This window comes from Lynx canadensis, chromosome X, assembly GCF_007474595.2.
Source record: "Lynx canadensis isolate LIC74 chromosome X, mLynCan4.pri.v2, whole genome shotgun sequence".
NCBI classification, from domain to species: Eukaryota; Metazoa; Chordata; class Mammalia; order Carnivora; family Felidae; genus Lynx; species Lynx canadensis.
Window position 1 is genome coordinate 10,282,234 of NC_044321.2, and position 21,490 is coordinate 10,303,723.

The 21,490-nt window shown below is 47.1% G+C and overlaps 1 protein-coding gene across 3 annotated transcripts; it reads right to left on the reverse strand.

The window, feature by feature from the left end:
* Window positions 1-323: 323 nt before the first annotated feature.
* On the reverse strand, window positions 324-19,512 carry GEMIN8 (gem nuclear organelle associated protein 8). Of its 3 annotated transcripts, XM_030305606.1 has the most exons (6): window positions 19,391-19,512; window positions 15,608-15,971; window positions 15,396-15,478; window positions 11,509-11,553; window positions 10,502-10,940; window positions 324-845 (listed from the first exon to the last, which is right to left on the reverse strand). In XM_030305606.1, exons 4-6 carry the CDS (start codon window positions 11,518-11,520, stop codon window positions 589-591), a joined length of 708 nt encoding a protein of 235 aa, XP_030161466.1. In that variant the 5' UTR covers window positions 11,521-11,553; window positions 15,396-15,478; window positions 15,608-15,971; window positions 19,391-19,512; the 3' UTR covers window positions 324-588. The 3 variants fall into 3 exon arrangements, with proteins under 3 accessions (XP_030161466.1, XP_030161465.1, XP_030161468.1); XM_030305605.1 differs by lacking the exon at window positions 15,608-15,971; XM_030305608.1 differs by lacking the exons at window positions 15,608-15,971; window positions 19,391-19,512 and adding an exon at window positions 16,123-16,673.
* Between the last annotated feature and the right edge of the window lie 1,978 nt (window positions 19,513-21,490).

Here is a 21,490-nt window from a genome sequence, read left to right on the forward strand (position 1 = left end):
TACTTACCGTCTATAGCTGCTCTCATGCTGCAAGGGCACAACCGAGTAGTTGCCAAGCAGTGGCCTGCAAAGCCGGAAGCGTTAACTGTCTGGTCCTTTACGGAACACGCCCGCTGACCTCCACGTTGGCCAGAAGCGCGATCTGTCCCGCTGGATCATTTTCAGTGGGGGCTAACGGGAGCTCGAGCAGGGGAGGACGTCTGACCCATTTAAGGCATCTGTGTTGAAGTTCAGTTGGGTTAAGGAGAGAAGGACAGAAGAAAATGGAAAAAGGCAAAAAAAAAAAAACCCAACCAAACCAAAAACCAAAAAACACTAGGCAGTGGCAAAAAGAGGATTTTAATGAACCGAATATTAACCTCAAAACCAAGTATAATCTACATGAAATCATCACTTTAGGCCAAAAGAAAATGTTTCATGTTGGCGACAGTATCCGTCTCGCCGACTTCAAGCGGCCGACGTGTTACCCCTGTGGTGGGCCCCCTGGGACTTTGGTGAACATGCCTTTTTCTCGGGCTGAGAGACATTTCCCTGAGAAGATGCGCGGGAGGGGAAGGGGGTGATGGCTGGGCACGCTGCGCCCCGGGCTCAGAACTTGAGCGGAATGACCGGCCAGTATTTGGGCTGCTTCCTGTCACAGTGCTTGTCGAAGCTCAGCTGCACGGCGGCCTCCATGGCCTGGATCTTGGCGGCGCTGTCCCCGTACAGGCGCTTCATCTCGGCCTGGCGCCGCTCGCCGGGCCTCTCGGAGGGGGGCTCCACCGAGCGCCGGGTGCCGTAGTACAGGCCGTGGTCGGCGTTCACGTAGTCGTCCAGGCGCTGGGCGTCCAGCTGCTGCTGCCGCCCTGAGAAGGAAGGGACACGGGGGACCGGGGTGAGCTCGGGGACGCCCCGCGGCCTGCGCCCGCCGAGCCGTCCATAGGCCGAGGCGGCGCCCGCACACCGTCACCCCCGTGGTTAGGGGAACGCATTGGTCGCTCGCCCGCTCGCCCGGGAGGCAGATGCTGCCGGAAACGGCAAAAAGCCACCGGGAAACATGTCACCCGACACCATCAAACCTCTGCACGGAGCCCGGAAGATCCAGCTCTCTCTCTCTCTCTGTCACGTTTGAGGCCTGCCCACATCCCGCCCAGCTAGGACCGGCTGGTGCAGCTTGCCTGGTTTCCCACTCCCCCAGGCCAGCAGGGAAGTGAAGTGCTTTCTGGCAAGTCCAGGGCTGCAAGAAGTAGTACTTCCGCCCACAAAGGAGGCGCTGGGGGAAAAAAGTACGGATTTTAGGCAAACCGCAAAAGAGCAAGTGCTGGTAACCACAGAATCGCAGCGACGATCCGCGATCCTTCACACCGTCCGAAGCACAGGGCACATCAGGCAATGAAGTCAAACGACTCAGCGCTTGCTCGAGGCAACCGGGCCAATCAAGGGCAATTCTGCCAACGGAAGGGAGACCGGACGTCTAATCTTCCTGCTGTATTCACAGATGTGCAACAGCGCGGGGACCGCCTCGGTATGGGATTTGACTTTCCACTTCATAGGTTAGTTTAGGCCAAATTTCAAGTGATAAAGGGATCTGCTTTTAACCCTACTGATTCTTTCTTTTCTTTCTCTCTCTCTCCCTCCCACCTCTCCTACCTTCCTTTCTTTTAAGACCAAGAGTGCGCTCGCAACAAGAGAGTATGAGTTGGGAGTGGGGAAGGCAGAGAGAGAGGGAGAGAGAATCCCAAGCAGGCTCTGCATGGACAGTGCAGAGCAGGATGCGGGACTCGAACTCATGAACCATGAGACCATGACCTGAGCGGAAATCAGGAGCCAGATGTTTCACTGACTGTGCCACCCAGGTGCCCCTGGTCCTACTAATTTAACTGGATTCTTGTAAAGTAAGAAATTAAATTATACTCTCCCCTCTATTTTTACTAAAATGAGTCCTAATATCAGAACTGTTATTCTTATGTAAACAGAAATAATAAAAACACATCAATGAAACAATGATGCATATGGTAACATTTGGCCCACCGACACATTTTTGTAAGCAACTGTCGAGAACAGAGAAACAGACAGTAGAAGGCACCCATCTGTAGCTACTACTGCTACCAAGACAAATGCTACTGAATAAGGAGTGAAGATAGTTGTAGGGGATAAATGATATAAATCATTCTTTCCTTGTTAAAAAAAAAAAAAAGTAGCAGAATAAAACCTTAGTATATAGGAGGGAACCCAAAAGTGAGCAGCAAGATATATCTGTGGCTAGGCAGTCACACTCCTAAGCCCGTTCTTCATAAACATCACCCTGGAGCTGGGGAGAAGGAGTTCTGGAAACTTGGAAACACCATAAAATGCAGACAGTCACTTCTGATGTAGCACATCTGCGGTTTCTTTCTTTTTTTTTTTTTTTTAAACATTTATTTATTTTTGAGACAGAGACACAGCATGAACAGGGGAGGGACAGAGAGAGAGGTAGACACAGAATCTGAAATGGGCTCCAGGCTCTGAGCTGTCAGCACAGAGCCCGACGTGGGGCTCGAACTCACAGACCGTGAGATCACGACCTGAGCTGAAGTCGTACACTTAACCGACTGTGCCACCCAGGCGCCCCTCTGCGGTTTATTTCTTATACGAGGAGGTAATCTACGCAGATGCCAGATGACCCTGAAGGAAGTAAATGCAACGTAAGTAACTGTTACCTTATCCACAGAAAAGAGATGCCATTGTCTTACTGTGAAGTGCAGAACTAAACCGAAATATTGGCGTAATGTGCACATGAGTGGGAGGTCAGTAAGCATTTGCTTCTCAGTTTTGGTCTTTCTGTCAAGTCTGAAACATTAGGATGTAAGTGTTCAGCTCTCACGGGTGTTTAGTCCTGCCCTCCAAGGACTGTGCTTCTGAACGTGTGGCATTTCCACATTAGCCAAGGACAACAGATTCCCTCTGCTATCTATGGGAGCCTTGGGTGAGTTACCAATCCTTGAGCTTGTTTCGTTGTAGGCCCAGAGCAAACAATCCCGTGGGGGGGGGGTGCTGTGGGGGCCCCAGAGCCTGTGCATCTAGAGGACAGAGATTCCCAGGCCACAGTCCTTTTACTTTCCGATTTGTCCCAGGACTGTAATCAGCTTTCCTGACAGATCTAGTGACACAACAGATGTTCAACTTCCTGTCTAAATCAGAGTCTTTGCGTTTAGAATTTTTTTAAATGTTTTTATTTATGTTTGAGAGGGAGAGGGCACAAGTGAGGGAGGGGCAGAGACAGAGGATCTGAAGCAGGCTTTGCACTGACAGCACAGAGCCCCAACGTGGGGCTCAAACTCACGAACCGTGAGATCATGACCTGAGCTGAAGTTGGACGCTTAACCGAGCCACCCAGGCGCCCCACATTTATAAGTTTTTTTTTTTTTTAGCGTTTACTTATTTTTGAGAGAGAGAAAGAGACAGCGTGCGAGTGGGGGAGGGGCAGAGAGAGGAGGAGACACAGAATCCAAAGCAGGCTGCAGGCGCTGAGCTGTCAGCAGAGAGCCCGATGTGGGGCTCGAACCCACAAACCATGAGATCATGACCTGAGCCGAAGTCGGAGGCTCAACCGACTGAGCCACCCAGGCGCCCCCCGCATTTAATCAACATTTAATCATTTAATTAACACCAGGATCCTCGCTCTCTTAGCAAGCGTTGCTCTCTGCCGCTAGGACATGTGAATTTCACCTTCCTACTTTTGCATCTTTCTCTTTTCCTTACAACTGAACGTGGTTCCAATTATGGTCCTTTGTGCTTCTCTTCTGACCAAAACTATCTTACAGATAGTAAATCAGTAGAACAATTCTACATCGAGATGTTTTCTCTTATCGTTGACATCTGTAGATGAAACACTGTTAATCCGAACTGACCGCAGCCGCCAAATCAACATAGCCAGTGCAACTTCCCCAGTTCACACTTGGCATGTGCTCATGGGTCACCATCACAGGGTTTCAGTTAATGAAGCTCATACAGTGTAAAAGAATAGAAAGCACAGCCATTCTCAATTCTCTACGTGTACCTCTTTCCCGTTCAGCTTTCCTTATGAAAATTTGAGGCTCAGGCCTTGTCGCCTCTCTGCCTCACAAGAGGCTCAGAGCTTTCCCGGTTTCCGGCATGGCGGGCAGTTGCCCTACAACATAGACCCAAGGGGTGGGAAGCCTGTCCCCTCCACTGACCGGCTAGTGCCAAAATCTGCCCGTGGGAGTCGCGTCTGGGGAAAGGACACTGTCGCCTTCACACACATCCCCATTCCTAGCCCTGGGAGGACACAACGCCTGACACAAGGTAGGTGCTCAGGAAATGACTGCTGAGAGAAAGCCTGGACACAGGCCATACAGTATTTTTTGTTAACAGCTATTTCTTCCAGATTCTGTTAAAGAAAAATGATGACAACCCAGGGACAGAGAAACGGATGCTCAAATCTCAGCTGGACAGAGCCCCTCTCCCGGAGGTTCCTCAGAGTCTCCATGGCAGAGGCGGGGGGAGACAGGGGCACCAATGAGTTGGGGTCTGATCTTGTTCCTTTACATCTGAGTCCCTGTGCCTCTACTTAGTTAAATGATTACAAAAAAAAAAAAAAAAAAAAAAGTCCTAAGTCTAGACTACCAATGTGAAAATCAGTCCGCTTAAAACCAAATGCACTGAGAGGGGCCAGACACTGGAAGCCCCAGCTAGCATCTGCAAGTACTTTAGTGTTCACGGACTTCGGGGGCCGAGCAAACCTTAGAATGGAATATACGCGTCTGAAGGCATCGCTCATTCTGTTTTTATTTATTGCTTCCTTCCTCCCTATGAAAGAAAGGATTCTCAGTCACTAGCAGTTTTTCTTCCTGTCAAAACAAGGTGAGGGCTCAACCAGATGGAGAATCATCTGACGGAAGCAGAACATCACACTTCAGACATAACTGAACAGGTGCCTTGTCGTGGAGAAGTTAGTCGTTTTTTTCCTAGAAACAGCTGTGAGACTGCATGTTACCCAGTGCTTTTTCCTTAGAGGCTGTTCAGCCATGGGAATTTGTTTGAATAGAAATCAGAGCATCTGTCTAGATTCCAGCTTTAAAACAGGGTTATAGTGGGCTAAACAGCATCCCCTCCAAATTCACACCTACAAGGAACCTGAGAATATGACCTTCTTTGGAAATAGGGTCTTTGCAGATATAATTGAGGCTCAAGATGGGATCGTACTGGATTAGCGCGGACCCTAAACCCAATGAAAGTATCCTTATGAGAGACAGAGAAGGACACACAGAGACATGGGGGGAAACCACGTAAACATGGAGGTAGTTGAACTATGCTCCCACAAGCCAGTGAATGCCAGGAGCTACCAGAGCTGGAAGAAGCAAAGTCCCAGAAACTTCTGGAGGGAGTGTGGTTCTGCTAACGCCTTGGTTTCAGACTTCTAGCTTCCAGAACTGTGAGAATAAATTTCTGTTGCTTTAAGCCACCCAATGTATGGTAACTGGTTACAGCAGTCCCAGTAAACGAATATCACGATTAATACACACAGAGGGTTCAAACAAGAAAAACGGTAACATCCTGTTAAGGAGAAACGCTACTGGATCCCATCTGGGTTCAGGATATCAATCTGTAAATTCACATGATGTAAATTCGTCCCCCTCAATCTGTAAATTCGCATGAGGTTAGCCAATGTGGACTTAGTCTACAAAGGAAAACAAAATCATGAGAAGGGACTTAGATTTTAGAAGACCAGACACAGGAAAACATCCATTCAGTATTCCACAGATAATTAGCCCAAAGGCAGAACATTTTGGAGGACAAAGCACTAAGATGAGTGTGGGAGAATGTTATTTTTCCTCAGTTTTCTGGGATAAGCAAGGCTTTCTGGTTGTACTCTCTGCTATGCTGCCAGAATTAATGATTTTAGCACAAGTGCACGAAAGCACAGACTTGATTTATGTCATGAATGACTCATTTCTGGCTTGTCAGCAACACGCCCGGAACACAGGTGCTTGCCAGCAGACCTGGAGCCATTTCTGATGGGTCTGCACCCTCGCCTCACATCCCTCTCTCCATGACAAATGAAGTCAGTGAATGATTACCATTTTCACTTTTACGATAAAAGTGCATTTCCGTCCCTCCCTTCTACTTTTCTGCGGTACGATGCTCAGTCGGTGTGGTTCCACACTTTAATCTCATCCACTAAAGCACAGCAGCTCGCTAAATCCTGGGCTGTACGTTTCGCCATACGCTCCCGGTTTTCCACAGAAGGGTCGACTGAGGGCGACCGGGATGGGGTTCCAGCTGACTGAAGGTTCGGGACGAAAACTGGCGTCTGAACCTTCCAGCTTCGGTGGACCCAACACGGAGCAGAGGTCTCCCGGCAGGTGTCTAAAAGCACCTGGCCCTGTGGTCAGAAGAGCACCTGGTGTGCTAAGAGGGGAGTGGATGTACCCCCCTTTCTTCCTCTCACCATCCCAGCTGACCCCATCCCTCAAAGCCTAGCGCACGCTCTATTTTCCACCACTTCCCCCGAAGCTTCTCTGACAGCTGACTTCACTGGCTCTACCCCATCACTGCCAAAGTGCCTGTGGACCACACACAGACAGCTCTTCTAGGAATCAGTTTTAGTTTGATTTCGTCTCCTCTTCTCAACTGAGTGTAAGCTCCTTCTGAACGTGTCTCGGTTTTGACCCAGCAGCTACCCAGAAAACACAGGGGATAAGAGCTGGTAGGCTCAAGCCCGAGACAACAGGGGCCGTGTTTGTGTCAGAGGGCCGTCTCCCCCCACTGGGAATAACATTCCCGCATTCTCCTTCGAAGTATTAGGACTATAGCCTTGCAGTCTCAATTGGTAGTTATTTATGACTTCAACGGGATACTTTTCTTAACCTAACAATAAGCATTTTTTTCCTAAGAAATAATTGGAAACACAGCTGACCTTCCAAACTCCACAACTGTCTACTTTCCCATAAGCATTGTTATCATTGAAGTTTTGAATAACGGAAGTATCTCGTTAGGAAATGACATCTAACAATCAAAAGTATGTCTGTTCCCACTGCACAGTTCTTTATTTATCCTAATTTTTTGGTTACCATTAAAATATGTTAGAGATTATGTGGAAGAGCAGTCATCACAAACAAGAACATGCTCTCCAGAATGAAGGATTTTATTCTAAGAAAATATTAAATAAGACTCAGATGACGATGATGAATGATAGAACATACATGTTCTCGTGGAGGTGAATACTACTGAAAAACAAAGTCTTTCAAGTTTACCTATGCTTTTTCCTGCTAGTGCTATTTCATAAAATTCTGTTCTCTCCAGATGATCCATATTCAAAGCTGAATTAGCCTTTATTGAACGAGTAGCTTCTAGTGGTTCAAAAGAGCAAAGCAAAACAACTGTAACCAAGCATTCACACTACTCAGGTCCCTAATCGCTGTTAAAACACATCCCAACCGTGTATATAACTAAACTTCCACGAACATTTCTAGTGGAGGGAGGTAATGGGTTGGAAAGCACTGTGGGCATTGACATTACTTACATTTGAATTCAATCCTTTGTTACTGCTTGAAGGAACACGTGTTCATCCTACAAGCCACCAGAAGCGCTGGCGAAAAGAATCATGCCCGATACTTGCGCTGGTGCAGGGTCGGGCCCCGGCAGCTTCTAAATCTTTAGCAGTCAGGTTAGACTCTGACACTGCAGCGTGTTCCCGCCCATGCCAGACAATCTCCAGGTCTTCCGAAGACCTGATAATATCTTCAGGGCACCCCAGAGGGCATAAAAGCATAGCAGAGACGCTATGGCAAGTAGTTTTCAATCATGCTACAGCTACACATGTAAAAAGCACAAAGAGCAGCTCCGTGTGTTCAGCGTTGTTATTAGTAATACGGAAGTGCATTCCTTTTTCCTCGTATTTTACTATAGTAAGTTACATCAAGCAAGAATGTCCTTGAAATGCACTAAAAGTTGTATTAATGCCTACTTTGATGAAAACGGTATGAACGACTAGACTGGACAGACATCAAGACTTGAATTCTTTTGCTTTTTAAATATTCTAAACCAATTTAAGAATTTTGAAAAGTGCAGGGTAGAAATATGACTTTTGAAGCCACAAAACATCTTTTATTAAAAATATGCAGAATCTTGGGGCACCTGGGTGGCTCAGTCGGTTAAGCGGCCGACTTCAGCTCAGGTCATGATCTCATGGTTCGTGGGTTCGAGCCCTGCATCAGGCTCTGTGCTGACAGCTCAGAGCCTGGAACCTGCTTTGGATTCTGTGTCTCCCTCTCTCTCTGCCCCTGCCCAGCTCACACTCTGTCTCTGTCTCTCTCAGAAATAAAATAAAAAACGTTAAAAAATTTTTTTTTTTTAAAATGTGCAGAATCTCAATCAAGCACTAATCAACACAGAGAGCATCACAGTAAAATCAGTATATGGTTAAAGATCCACATTCAAGGATGAGTTATTAGCAACTAACCATAACGACTAACATTTCCCGGGCGATGACTTCGTACCAAGCACAGCTCTAGAACTTTTCTTTTATTGTCCCATTATTTTTTAATTATTTTTAGTATTTTTTTTAAATCTCATTTAACCTTCATAACTACCACTCCATTAATGAGGATCTCCACCTCCCGGGTGAGGGGACTGAGGGACAGACTGGTTAGGGCAGGTGACCCGCAAGGCAAGCCCTCCGACGGACAAGTGGCGGAGGTGGGCAGGGCCCCATAATTTGAGCGGTTCTGCTACCGCTTGCCCTGTACAATGTCAGGTTAAAGATGAAGGTTGTACGGGTTTTTATAACATTCCCTTTTTTATCGGTCTGCTATCTAGATCACAGTAAAACAGATATGTACCAGTTTCTTCATAGAGATGGTGAGACCTGTGCCCTTCACTTCATGTCCCCTCGCAGAAGAAAATTCTCACAGAGGCAGGGGGGCTGTATTAGTTCCCTAGGGCTGCTGTAACTAACAAAGCACTGCAAACAGGTGGCTTGGAATGACAGAAATTTCTCGTCTCACAGATCTGGATGCTAGAAATCTGAGATTAAGGTGTGGGCAGGGCTATGACCCCTCTGAAGGCGCTAGGGAAGATCCATTCTAGGCCTTTCTCCTAGCTTCCAGTGGCAGAGCTCCTGTCTTCACATGGCCTTCTCTTGGGGTGCATGTGTATCTCTGTGTCCGAATGCCTCCCTTTTAATAAGGACCCAGTCATAAGTGGATCAGGGCCACCCTAAAGACCTCATTTTCACTTGATCACCTCTGTAAAGACCCTATGTCCAAAGAAGGTCACATCCTGAGGTGGGGTGGCGTCGGGGGAGGTTAGGACTCCAACCAATCTTTTTTTTTTTTTTTTTTTTTTAGGGAACACAAGTCAACCCATAATAGTGATGATAATAGTATAATCTGGAGGTTTGAAGTAAACTCCGCAGATTTAGGAATAATATAAAACAAGGTATGAAGTTCATCAAGTTTATAAATGATTCAAAGCCTCACTCACTTTGTAGAATGTCCCACACAAGCACAGCAAGTTTAGCATTCTGTGGGATATTTGAAAACCTCTGATTTAAGGCTCATAATTAATACTGAAACACCTCATTCATTCATTCATTCAAAACAATATTAAGCACCAGGCACGACTTAGCAGGTAACTCCCGTGACATTTTGTTTAACTTACCTAGACCCCTACCTGACCCAGGTGAGAGGGACGGGGGCGGTTCATGGCCATTTCTGTGCCTGAGCTGTTTATGCCGGAAAGACACACTTTGTTACTGTATCTTCATTACACTCGCATCTATTCTCTATTGAATAACTATGTACTGAGTTTACTTTAAATCAGCAGATAATTCTAAACGGCCTTTTAGATGACTGGGGTTTGCAGCCACCCTTAATTAGAACTTCTATCATAAAAGTGTCAACCTTTGGTGAGAAAAACACCTTATTCTACTCTCTGGTAAAGACAAAGAAAGAAATCCCATATCCATCATATTTTCTTTTCAAAGAGCTGTAAAAAAGAGCATTCCAACCAAATGTGGACATGCTTGAACACCTCCTCTCCTTCATCGTTGTATACTTTCCAATTAGAGTAATGGTTATTTCGTATGTATTTTGTCTAAAAGGTAAAATTTATTTCTGAAGATGAAGGAAAGAAATGTATTTTATGTAAAATAGAAAGTAGTGTTTTAAAAATACTTGTTTGGGTATACTTTTTTTTTTATTTGAGAGAGAGAGAGACAGCGAGCGAGCGAGCGGGAGAATCTTAAGAAGTCTCCCGCTCAGCTTGGAGCCTGATGAAGGGGCTTGATCTCACAAACTGTGCGATCATGACCTGGGCTGAAATCAAGAGTCGGACACTTAACCTACTGAGCCACCGGGTGCCCCTAAAAAGTCCTATATTAAAACGCCTCCTCGGAGTAACAGAGCTGAGGCGGGACTGGATGCGGAATAGCAGGAACTTACAAAATAACACCCAGGGCAGAAGACCACGCAAAAGGCAGGGCGTGGAAGGAAGCACGTGGGGCCAGGCGCACACTTACGTCGCTCCTCCCGGTGCCGCTCGGTCTCTGCGAAGTACTGGCGCAGCTCCTCGGTGATCTCCATGTTGCTCAGGTCGCACTCCACGCCCCCGTCCGACTCGCTGTCCGCCTCCTCCTCTGCGGGCCGAGCCCGCTTTTCTGTCGCGCAGGCCCGCGAACGCTGCCCGGACCTTCTAGTATGTGAGTGGCTGCGGCGCGAGTCCGGGGGGGCCGGAGGGCGGTCACGAGAGGGCCAAGGAGACCCGGCCTTGTCAGCGTAAGAGCTTCTGGGGAGAGACGCAGGAGGGAAGAACCACGGGCCGGTGAGGTAAGACTCCACGGCCTTCCTGTAGGCATTATGGTGGCTTCGCATCCAGGCCATCGCCTGATGGTAGTGTCGCCAGTATCTTGCGTATACGGGATGAGAAGACCAAGGCTCCGTAGTTTTCCAGGCTGCCGCCTGCGAAATAAAGGGAGGTGGAGAACCGTCGAATGTTTGACTAAACCACAAGTATCCACCGGGTGTCTACTAAATACCTACTCTGCATCTACTCTGGTGCCACTCCTGCACCAGAGGACGCAGGACAGCCCACACCCACAGGAGACACCAAGTGTATGCACACGTGCTCTCACGTGCGCACGGGACAATGAGTTTAAGGTTACGGCCATGATAAAGTGGGGACAGAGGCTACTAATTATCACCATTAGATAAGACGCAGGGAGAGATGAGGACGTCAACCATCTTGGCCCTCTCTACCCACTGTAAGTAAGTGACGGGTTCCACCAACCGCACGCACTAACGAGCAGGACCTTCTCCGGTCCTTCCCTCTCTGCTCCCTAAACACCTGCCAGCCTGGCTCACTCCTCGGTGCCCGGACAAAAGAGGTCTAGCAGCCTACCCAATGGTGCCTTCGAGTTTTCCGCTGTACTTGTTTCTTTGGTCTTCTCCTTCAAAGACTGAGAACACCAAGACTCTAAAGACTAAAGTGTACCCTTTTCTTTATGAGTTAAACAAAACAAAACCTTACCATTGCTGCCATCTGTGATGGTGGAAGACCAAATGGGCACTGAATCTAGGAAAGAACAAACACAGTTCAAACGTGTGGTCAGTACACGTGGGAGATATTCGTGGCTATTTCATGGTTTGTAAAGCAGCCCCTCAGAGGCTGCCTCTTCTCAGTACTGTGCCTCATCTTACCGCAACACACACTATGGGGCCCCGGCACGTGGGTTATGGCCTTGTGGGCTGAAAAGGAGGGCTCCTCTTAGGTCCGATTAAGTAGCTCAAAGGACACTGCATTTTTCAAACATTTGGTTACCCGCTGAAAGACTGGAGAGAACCATATAGTTCACAGCCAGTGCATATACAAAAAACATCAATATAGAACATGAATTAACAACACGTAACTATTACTGACTTCATTTCCTAATCCTTAACTCATGCCGATGCCTGTTTAAATTAACCCTAGATGATCCCACAGTTTGGACAGAATACCTCTCGCCAACTCCCTGGAAACCACCGTTGGCTCTTGCCTCTGACCTGGGACTTGGAGAAGCCTCTCCAAATGAGATCTCTCTCCAGTGTGGGTTGGGCCCTGGGCTTTAAGCCCCCAGATGAGCCTTGATTCGGTTTCGATTGTGACAAGCATCTCTCAGTGTGGTGTGACACCACACTGTCCCTGCCTGGCCACTGTGCCGGTTTTTGTAGCAGCAACTGTTCCATGAGACCCTCCAGCAAGTGACTGCACAGAATGCCTTTGCTCAACAGCCTTGCTCTGCCAGGATTTACTGCTTTTGCCCCTTCCCAACTGCTTCTGATTTACTGATGTGGCAGAGGATACCTAAAGGTAAAGTTTAATCTGCAGCTGTACCTTTTAGAACCGATTTAAAACAGTTATTTTTTTCCATTCCTGTTCAAGAGTTCAGAGCTACTAAAATGCCACCATGCATGAGAATGTATTTAAATAAAAAAAGAGGGGGCGGTGCCCGGGTAGCTCAGTCGGTTAGGCTTCCGGTTAGGCGTCCGACTTCGGCTCAGGTCACGATCCCACAGTTCGTGAGTCCAAGCCCCGGCGTCAGGCTCTGTGCTGACATCTCAGAGCCTGGAGCCTGCTTCGGATTCTGTGTCTCCCTCTCTCTCTGTCCTTCCCCCGCTCACACTGTTTCTCAAAAAAGGAATAAATGCCAAAAATAAAAAAAAAAAAAACAAAAAAACAAAACAGAAATAATATCCTAAAATGCATGAGAATTTAAGCATCTGTGACAGGAAATCACTAACAACGCAATGCTGGGCAAACAGCACTTGGGTTTCGAAACTCTGGGACATCAGATACTGAAGGAGGCCTGTTTTTCCTCCTTCACTTAATTAGAGGGTGGAATTTAAAAATCTCTAAGCCTTAAGTAATAAACTTGACTTCTTTTGTAATCTCTATCAAATGTTTTGCTATGGTCAATGTGGAAAATTGAGATGTTACATTAACCCTATCTTTTAAGATCTGGCCTGAAGAGAACCATTCACTTTTTTAAATACACTAAGCTTTCAAACAGGCGATTTCTAAGAGGGTTGACACGATCTTCTGTAAATTCATCATGAACATAGCCTGCACTTCCTGTTCCCTGTTCTGAATTCAGGAATACACACACATGCAGTGCGTGTAAACTGGGAGAAAGCTAACCAATGCAGTGAAAATATAAGTGTACATTAAGTCCACGTTACTTTAAAACCGTAAAGGTTTAAGACATAAATAAATAACTGAAGGTTTAAAACATGAGCACTTATCTGAAAAGCTGGCTAACTCCCGCGTGCTTTACAAGCTACTGAAGAAATATAAAAGCCGATACAACGAAGGGGTTAACCACACAGAGAAGTGGCACTGACACAAATGAAATCACAGTGGAAATCGCTGGAGTGCCAAGCTGTAAGGTGCAGCCTGTGAGTGGCTAATTCCTTCCAGCTGGGTTTCATATTTAGCTCACTGAAATCTGAACACTTTCCCGAGAGCCCGCAGCACGTAATGCCATTGCAGTGAACTCCACGTGTGTCTTCAGCAAATTTGTTTTAGAGATTAACAAGTAGCATAGGAATTAAATTTGAAAAATCTAGGAGGCATCTGCGTGTCTTCTGGAAATGAAGAGTTTTGAATCCCGACTTCTGTGCCTCAAAAAATGTACTTAGAACCAGATCAGCGGAAGTATTAATTATCCCAAACTGGGAAGTGTGACAGCCTCAAATATGCAAGAAAGGTTATTGTGATTGAACACTACAGCAGACCTCAGGAAATCCCGTTTTGATTTGTACGTGGGAAAATCCAGCCTGGCTCTAAAAGTAATAGGACCAGGGGCACCTGGATGGCTCAGTCGGTTAAGCATCTGACTTTGGCTCAGGTCACGATCTCACAGTCATGAGTTTGAGCCCCGCATCGGGCTCTATGCTGACAGCTCGGAGCTTGGAGCCTGCCTCGGATTCTGTGTCTCCCGCTCTCTCTGCCCCTCTCCAGCTTGCATTCTGTCTCTCTGTCTTTCCCAAGAATAATAAATAAACATTCATAAAAAATTTGTTTTAAAGTAATAGTGCCAGTATTCTGAAAATGTCCAAGATGGCTTTATGAGAGGCAACTCTGTCACCACTTTTATTCTGACCGTGCTTTCCGCAACGTTTTGGCCGCTGGGACACTTACAGTCAAACCTGCTGCCGTCCTCTGGCAAGTTGAGTCCTGGAGCTGGAGGGCGCGTACGCTCGTTCACCCTTAGCTTATCACTCTCCCTCCTCAAATTCCAAAACCTATGTTTCATAGATTCTTTTACATTTTCAGTATTTTCAGATTCCTAAAATCCTTCAGATATTCAGTTAAAAGCAGTTCCTGAGAATGTCTGACAAATTAAGGAAACTCCCAGAAATCAAATAAAAGAAAGTACAGGAAAACACGGCCAAAGGAGGAGCAGCTTGCAAGGAGCTTTAGAATCATTGGCTTGCTCTTGCCAACACGACGCTTGGTATTTTACGCCTGCAACTTTTTTCTGTGAAGGGTCAAATAGTAAATATTTTGGGCTTGTAGGCCACATACAGTCTCTGTCACACATTCTTCATATTCTTTTTAAAACTGATAAAAAAAAAAAACAAAACCCAAACCCAACCCTTTGAAAATGCAAACCCCATTCTTAGCTCCCGGGCAGTACAAAGAGCAGGCTGCGGGCCACCCCTCGCTGGCCCTGTGGTTTGTGAATGTCATGCAGCCACATCGACTCCGCTCTTGCACGTGGAGCACCCTCACTGCTGCTCGTTCTCGGCTCAGCGACCCCTGGAGGGACTCTGGGATTCTCACTCACCTAGTAAATGAGGAGGCTTGGAGGAAGACTAGTAAGCCAGACACCTGTGACGATGACCACCAGCAGTCCTGGTGACCAGCTCCTACTATCTGGAGCAAAAGACTCGCCTCCACGACGAAATAAGGAACCTGGACCATTTCTTAAAGATCGATATAGACATTTAAAGACTTAATTAAAAGAACAAACTCCTGCGATCAACAGGGCTTAGAATGCACATGGAGTGCCGTGCTTTCTGGCGGAGACCCTGGCAACGGGCACGGGCCAGACAGCAAGCCAAGGAAGGGAAGGGAAGCCGGAGGTTCCTGGAGTCTCTTCCTTGGAAGAAAGAATACACAGCCTTCCCTGAAAAGTGTATCAGTTGGTTCCGAAGGGAAGTTGAGAACCTTCTCTAAAAACGGGTCCTGTGAACTCTTTCAAACTGGCTACCTTTGCACACAGAGAACTCAAGGACCTAACAAAATGCCTGGGTTTCTGGAAAGCCAACCTGAAATGAATTTCTGGACATGACAGCAACACCTGTCCAAAGAAAAGCAAGCTTATGGCCACAGATTTAGATGCCTTTCAGTTGCCTTTATCTTTCGTTCCCCACCTCTTTGGGAGTGTCTCCTACTCTCTTATGGCACACGTCTTCCTGGACTGAACAGCAGCTTTTCTCCTAAGGGGATGGTGGAGCTGAAAGAAAAGAGAATGGCGATGTCAGGGCAGGCCGGGTTCCACGGTACCACCGACCCCGCAGCCCTCCCCAGCGAGCACAATGGCATCATAGTCACCACCCAGCTGAGCCCAGGCGAGTACAGAGACCGAATTCATGGTCTGTCCTCAGCCACCAGAGGAGAAAGGGAAAAAACAGCGCTGAGGTCATTCACGAAACGCTGCCGTGCCCTGGGTCTCGAACCGTAGATTTTCCCATACAGCTTTTCTTAGAAAATGCACTCATTCTTCAATGAATATGCTCATCCTGGAGATGTACGTATGTTTGGATTTAGGAGCTGTATTTTCAAATGCGTCGATATACAGGAGGGTAACAGACAAGAGCTTTGTTGTTTTCAATGAGAAAAATCCAACGATTTCCGTGAAGTTATGAAGAACCTCCACAAACACGTAATGCGGCTTTGTCAAAAGGTAGTAATGTCACATATGTTCTTTTAACAGCACATTTATGTTCCTATAAATACAGGATATGGGAGGTGTCATCCCAACCAATAAAACAAAAACACAAATTCCCCCCAAACGATAATGTACACTCTGCAACTGGATTTTCCTCTCTAGCCTCCTTTTCCAAAAGAATTCTGAAAATTAAACACCTGAAAACTCACCTGCTTTGATTTGTTTGCTTCGAAACCCATCGAGCCAATCATTAAGTTATGCTGGCTAAAGGCCCTGGAGTCAAACCTTTCTGATAAGGCTCCCAGCGATGTGGCTCTCTGAATCAACCAGATACTCTGGCGGATCGAATTGAGGCCTCCGGTATATGTTTCAGGGTAGAAGGGGGTCCGCTGGAGACCGCGCAGAATAAACGAAGGCACAATGAGAAATGTAAGTGACGTAAATTGGGTCGTGTGATTCTAAGGAATTTCTGGATATGCAGTAATAACCCTCTCAGAGAAGGTATCTTCCAATAATGCTTGTACTAGTAGGAACTTCCTCAGCTAAGATAATAAAAGGAGAGTTTCTGACAGCACTGCTTCCTGCCCCCCACCCCCAGCTGCCTTAGGGCAATGTCAATCCCTTGATGCCCTCGTGGGCTCCCTCCTGTGGCTTCGCATGGTCCCTGCGGGTATTGTGGACATCAAAGATGGCTGAAGGGATGCCTGAGTGGCTCAGCCGAATTTTGGCTCAGGTCACCATCTCACGGTTCGTGGGTTCGAGCCCCACGTCAGGCTCTGCGCTGGCAGCTCGGAGCCTGGAGCCTGCTTCGGATTCTTGTCTCCTTCTCTCTCTCTGCCCCTCCCCTGCTCACACTCTCTCTCTCAAAAATAAACAAACATTAAACAAACAAACAAACAAAAAGATGGCTCAAGACTGAATGGCCTTCTCCCACCCTCAGGAGTCCAAGCTCGTCTTGGTTGCACACAGGCCTCCTACAAGGGCACATGCTACTGAGTTCAGAAAGCCCGCATCTGTCTATAACGACTATCATTAAAACTGATGGGTGAGGGTGCCAAAAAAGTTTTACTTCCTTCTCAACCCTTCAACCCCAAACCCCAATTTCCTCTCTTCTGGGTGATGCAGTTAGAAGTAATGTCACAAAGGAAGGTGCAGCACGGGGATGGACAGAGACTGAAAGCATGCAGTTAGGCGTTCTTTAAACAACAAAAACGAAAACAAATAACATTCCACCTACAAATGGCATTGTTTAACTTGTCAGCGGGGTGATGGATTTGTGAGTGGATTTATTTGCAAGTTCCCCAAATCCCCACGTGGCTAACATCAGAATCTTAAGTGAACTATGAGGCCACTCAAAGTTACTCTCTTACTCATGAACACAACAGCCAATAGGAGTGTTGAAAACTGGGGTAACTAAGAAGGACAGAAGAGTAATACAGCTCAAACGGGGAAACAGGTAAGTTCCCCACACTGCAAGTGTATCCCTCACAGTTCAGAGAATATCAGCAAAAGCCATGACTAGTTTAAAGTGGTTAAGACCACCAGTAGATTTCAGGAGCTTTATTTCAAGTTTGACTTGTATAAACACATACACAGTAATTCCATTTAATCGCTGTCTTTTCTGAATTTATATGCCACTGACTATGCCCCACTTGTTTAACCAATTACTTGTAGGCATGGATTCTGCCAGCTCTTTCTTTTAAATGTCCTATTTTCCTTCTGGCATAAAAACCAGAGCTGTATTTCCCTGCCTTTGGATGCTGGTGCGATTGTTGTTTCCTGATAATAGCCTCTCCTCCTCCTCCTCCTCCCTCCCTAAAGAAACTGAGTAGTCACTCAAATAATTGTAAAGTTCCAAATCTTTTCAGGAAGCAGACGTTTAAATACATTAATATGTTTAATATGCTTTTAGGTTTTTTTCTGAGAGAGAGAGCACATGCTCGTGTGTGCGGCAGGCACATGAGGGGGAGGGGCAGAGAGAGAGAAAGAGAGAGAGAGGATCCCAAGCAGTATCTGTACTGTCAGCGCAGAGCTGGACACGGAGCGCCAGCTCACGAATCACGTGAGATCATGACCTGAGCCGAAATCCAGAGCTGGACACTTAACTGACTGAGCCACCCAGGCGCCTCACATTAGTAGGTTTTCAAAAATATTTGCATCTGATCTTTGATCAACGGCGGTTATGCTGTTTTCTCACTTGTCCAACTGTTCTATGGCTGGATTTCCTATCGGAGGGAAGGAGCTCCAAGAGTTTTGCACTGAGTTTGTAATCCCTCCAGCCTCCACTCTGGCTGTAATTGTTCAATTCCACTCCGCCCCCCCCCCCATCCTGCTCATCTCACCCCACCCTTAAATGCTGGATCCTAAAAAACAAAGTAATCCTTCACCGTCTGACAGTTTTAGAATGAAAATTTCTCTCTGGAGCTTTCATTTGTGTACTTTCCCAGGGCAGCAACAAACAGAGATCTGAACTCCGTACTGTGAACCTGCCTTTGATTATACCCATCCCAAGTTACTAACCAACGATCTTTAAAAATATACGGTATCTGTTTGCATTGCCATCCCCGGGGGGCTGTTATAAACTGTATTATAGACGTCATATTGGTAAAGGTTATCTCCACCGCACAAATCACGGTAACCGTGAGTGAATAAGCCCAGAAGTGTTATTAATTTTTAGTCTAGACTTTCGAGCAATGTTGTTCTGACTTCAGGTGCAAAAGAGCTGAATACAGAACCTAGCCTATGAAACGACTTTAAAAATCATTCCTGGAAACGATAAAATTATCTGTTCAGAACCATGTGATCTGTACTAAGGGACTCCCAGGATTTCAGAGGTAAAAGCTACTTCGTTGGTCCCTGGTTCAGCTCCACTCAGCTACTGAGGAAGAAAAGTGGGCAAAGATATTCTCCCCTTTCACCGATAAGGCCCTTTAAAGACTACCGGTGCCAAATGTTCTCCAGGTAACTTCCACCAAACTTTAGGACTTCCCACAGAGGTCAAAGTGTGGGGTAAAAGAAAGAAAACGCCAAGTTTTGAGTGGACGGGCCACTATTCCGGACATCCCTCCAAGGATGAGGCTGCCCTGGGCTGCACGGCCCAAGTCCGAAATTCACTTTCCAGACATTTACTCGGCACCCCGGAATCACGTGGGCGAGCTTCACTAGAAACACCGATGCCCGGGCCCCACTTCTAGACACTCGAATTTGAATGGTCTGGGATGGGGGCCCGGGCACCCGAATTCTTAAAAGTCTTCCGCTGATTCCGAAGCGCGGCAGAGCTGAGTCTCTGGAACCGGTTCTCTGTCACCACTGAACCGGCAATGATTTAGGAATCTCACGGGCCCCGCGGGTCGATGCTAATTACGACAACGGGACAGCCAAGCCCTCGGCTCTCCCGGCATCAGAAGAAGCCAGGCTTCGGGGCCTCCAGGCTCCTCCCTCACTCCCCAAAGGAAACCCAGTAGTCCCCGGAGTCACCTCGTGGGCTCGCAGCTTGCTGATCTCGGGCGGTGGGCGAACATGGACCTATTTCCTGTGAGGAGACCGAAGGGGCGCGGGCGGGAGGGGCTGTTGCCCGGGAGACCAGAAATGCACTTCCGGCGCGGATCACGTGGGGCGCGCCACCGGAAGTCCCGGGCCCGCCGCCGCCGCCGCCGCCGCCGCCACGTCCGCGCTGCGTTCTACGCCACGGGGGAACTGTCGCGAGATGAGGCTCCGCCTCCCGGGGCGGAGCGTCGGGATGGCTGGAGACGGGCAGGGGGCGGGACGGCTGTACCTGCGCCGACAGGTGTGGCGGGGCCGGAAGGGGAGGGTCGTTTCTGCGCCCCCTTTGTCCCCGCGCCACTTCCTTGACTTTCGGCTTTTCGCCCTTCTCTCAGCTCCGTCGTCTCCCCACTCCTGTCCTTAGATAGCCTTTCCTCTTTTTTGAAAAACTAGAACGGCTAGAGGTGGTGGCCCAGGAGGACGCGCCCAACTTTTGGAAATAGCCACCGAAGTCTAGTCTGACTGCGATTCTAGCATTTAGCTTATTAACCTTACGAGCCTCGGGTTCTTGCCCATAAGATGCGAATAATCCCTCGTGCCCAGTGCCTGGTGCTATATACCAGACCAGAATTAGTACACATTAACCTGATTTGTATCACAGTCATTGTCAGCGACACCTGTCCTGTTAGCATCGCAGGGAGACTCATGAATAACCGAGCAAAACCCACTGGGGTAATTTGGAAAACCACGGCAAGAACCCTAAAAGGGGAATAATTTGTCCCGGAATTTTCACTTCTGGGAATTGATTCCGAGGAAAAACAGACGTTAAGCCAGATGTTCATTACAGAATTATTTTTAAAAGTGAAAAACAAACAACTATAAATACCTTAATAAGAGGAGATACCTCAGTCAGTGAGACTCTACCCGTGGCGAGGATGTTATTACCACGTTATTCCTGTACCACAGAAGAATCGCACAGTTTGGAAGATTAACGAATAGGTACTGGATGCCTACTATGTGTGAGGTATTATTCTACATCTGCGCGGTCCATCGAAGTCACTAGACACACGTGGCTGTTGAGAGCTTGCAATGTGGTAGTCTGAACTGAGGTATGCCGTAAGGGTAGATCACAGTGGATTTTGAAGATTTATTATGAGACAAAGAATGTAGAATATCTCATTTTACTAATAATAACATGTTAGGGAAGGACTGTTGAGATAAAAGGAGGTTAAAATTAATTGCACCTTTGTTTTTTTACTTTGTTCATGTGACTGCTAGAACGTTTAAAATTTTGTATCTATTTTTGAGAGAGAGAGAACGCGAGCAGGGGAAGGGCAGAGAGAGAGAGGGAGACAGAGAATGCCAAGCAGGAGCTAGACGCGGGGCTCAAGCTCAAAACGGTGCGATCTTGACCTGAGAGAAAATCAAGAGTCTGAGGATTAACCGAGGGGGTCACCCGGGCGCCCCACTGCTAGAACATTTGAAATGATCTGTGTCCTATGCGTCATATGTTTATATATTTCTATTGAACAATGGTATTCTATTTACCAGATACACAGTGGTGAACAAGACAGGTTTTGACCTCATAAAAGTAACACTATAGAGTGGGGTATAGACAATAAACAGATAAATAATGTCATTGTGTATTTCAGTTCAGTGACAAGCATAAAGCAGGATAAGGGCCAGAAAGGGTGTATATATTGAGGGGAGTTATTTTAGATGGGATTCTTCCTCCCCTGTTCAGAAAATGGATGTGGGAGGAATGAGGTGTGTATAGATAGAATGGGAAGGGGGATGGCAGGAGGGTGGTGTCTTCTGGGCAAAGTCAGATATGGATTGAGGCTGATAGATCGGTTGGGCCTGCTGGAATCTCTGCCTTAGGGAAGAAACCACATCGGGACAGGAAGAAAAGAGAGAAGAGGGGTAAGATACCGGAGAGAAAGAGCTCAGGGGGCCCCTGGGAAGGGCAGAACAGAGCAGGCCTCCAGTGGGCAAGTCTCGGGCAGGTAGTGGAGAAGTAGGACCACATATGCTATAGCGCTGGGGGTGTGTGAGTATATTTACATAATGAGTAGATTGTGCTACTAAATAGGA

Coding starts and splice junctions, on each gene's coding strand:
- GEMIN8 (XM_030305605.1), bottom strand. Junction 846..10,501: donor GCGGCACCGGGAGGAGCGAC/GTAAGTGTGCGC, acceptor CTTCCTTCTCAG/GGCGGCAGCAGCAGCTGGAC.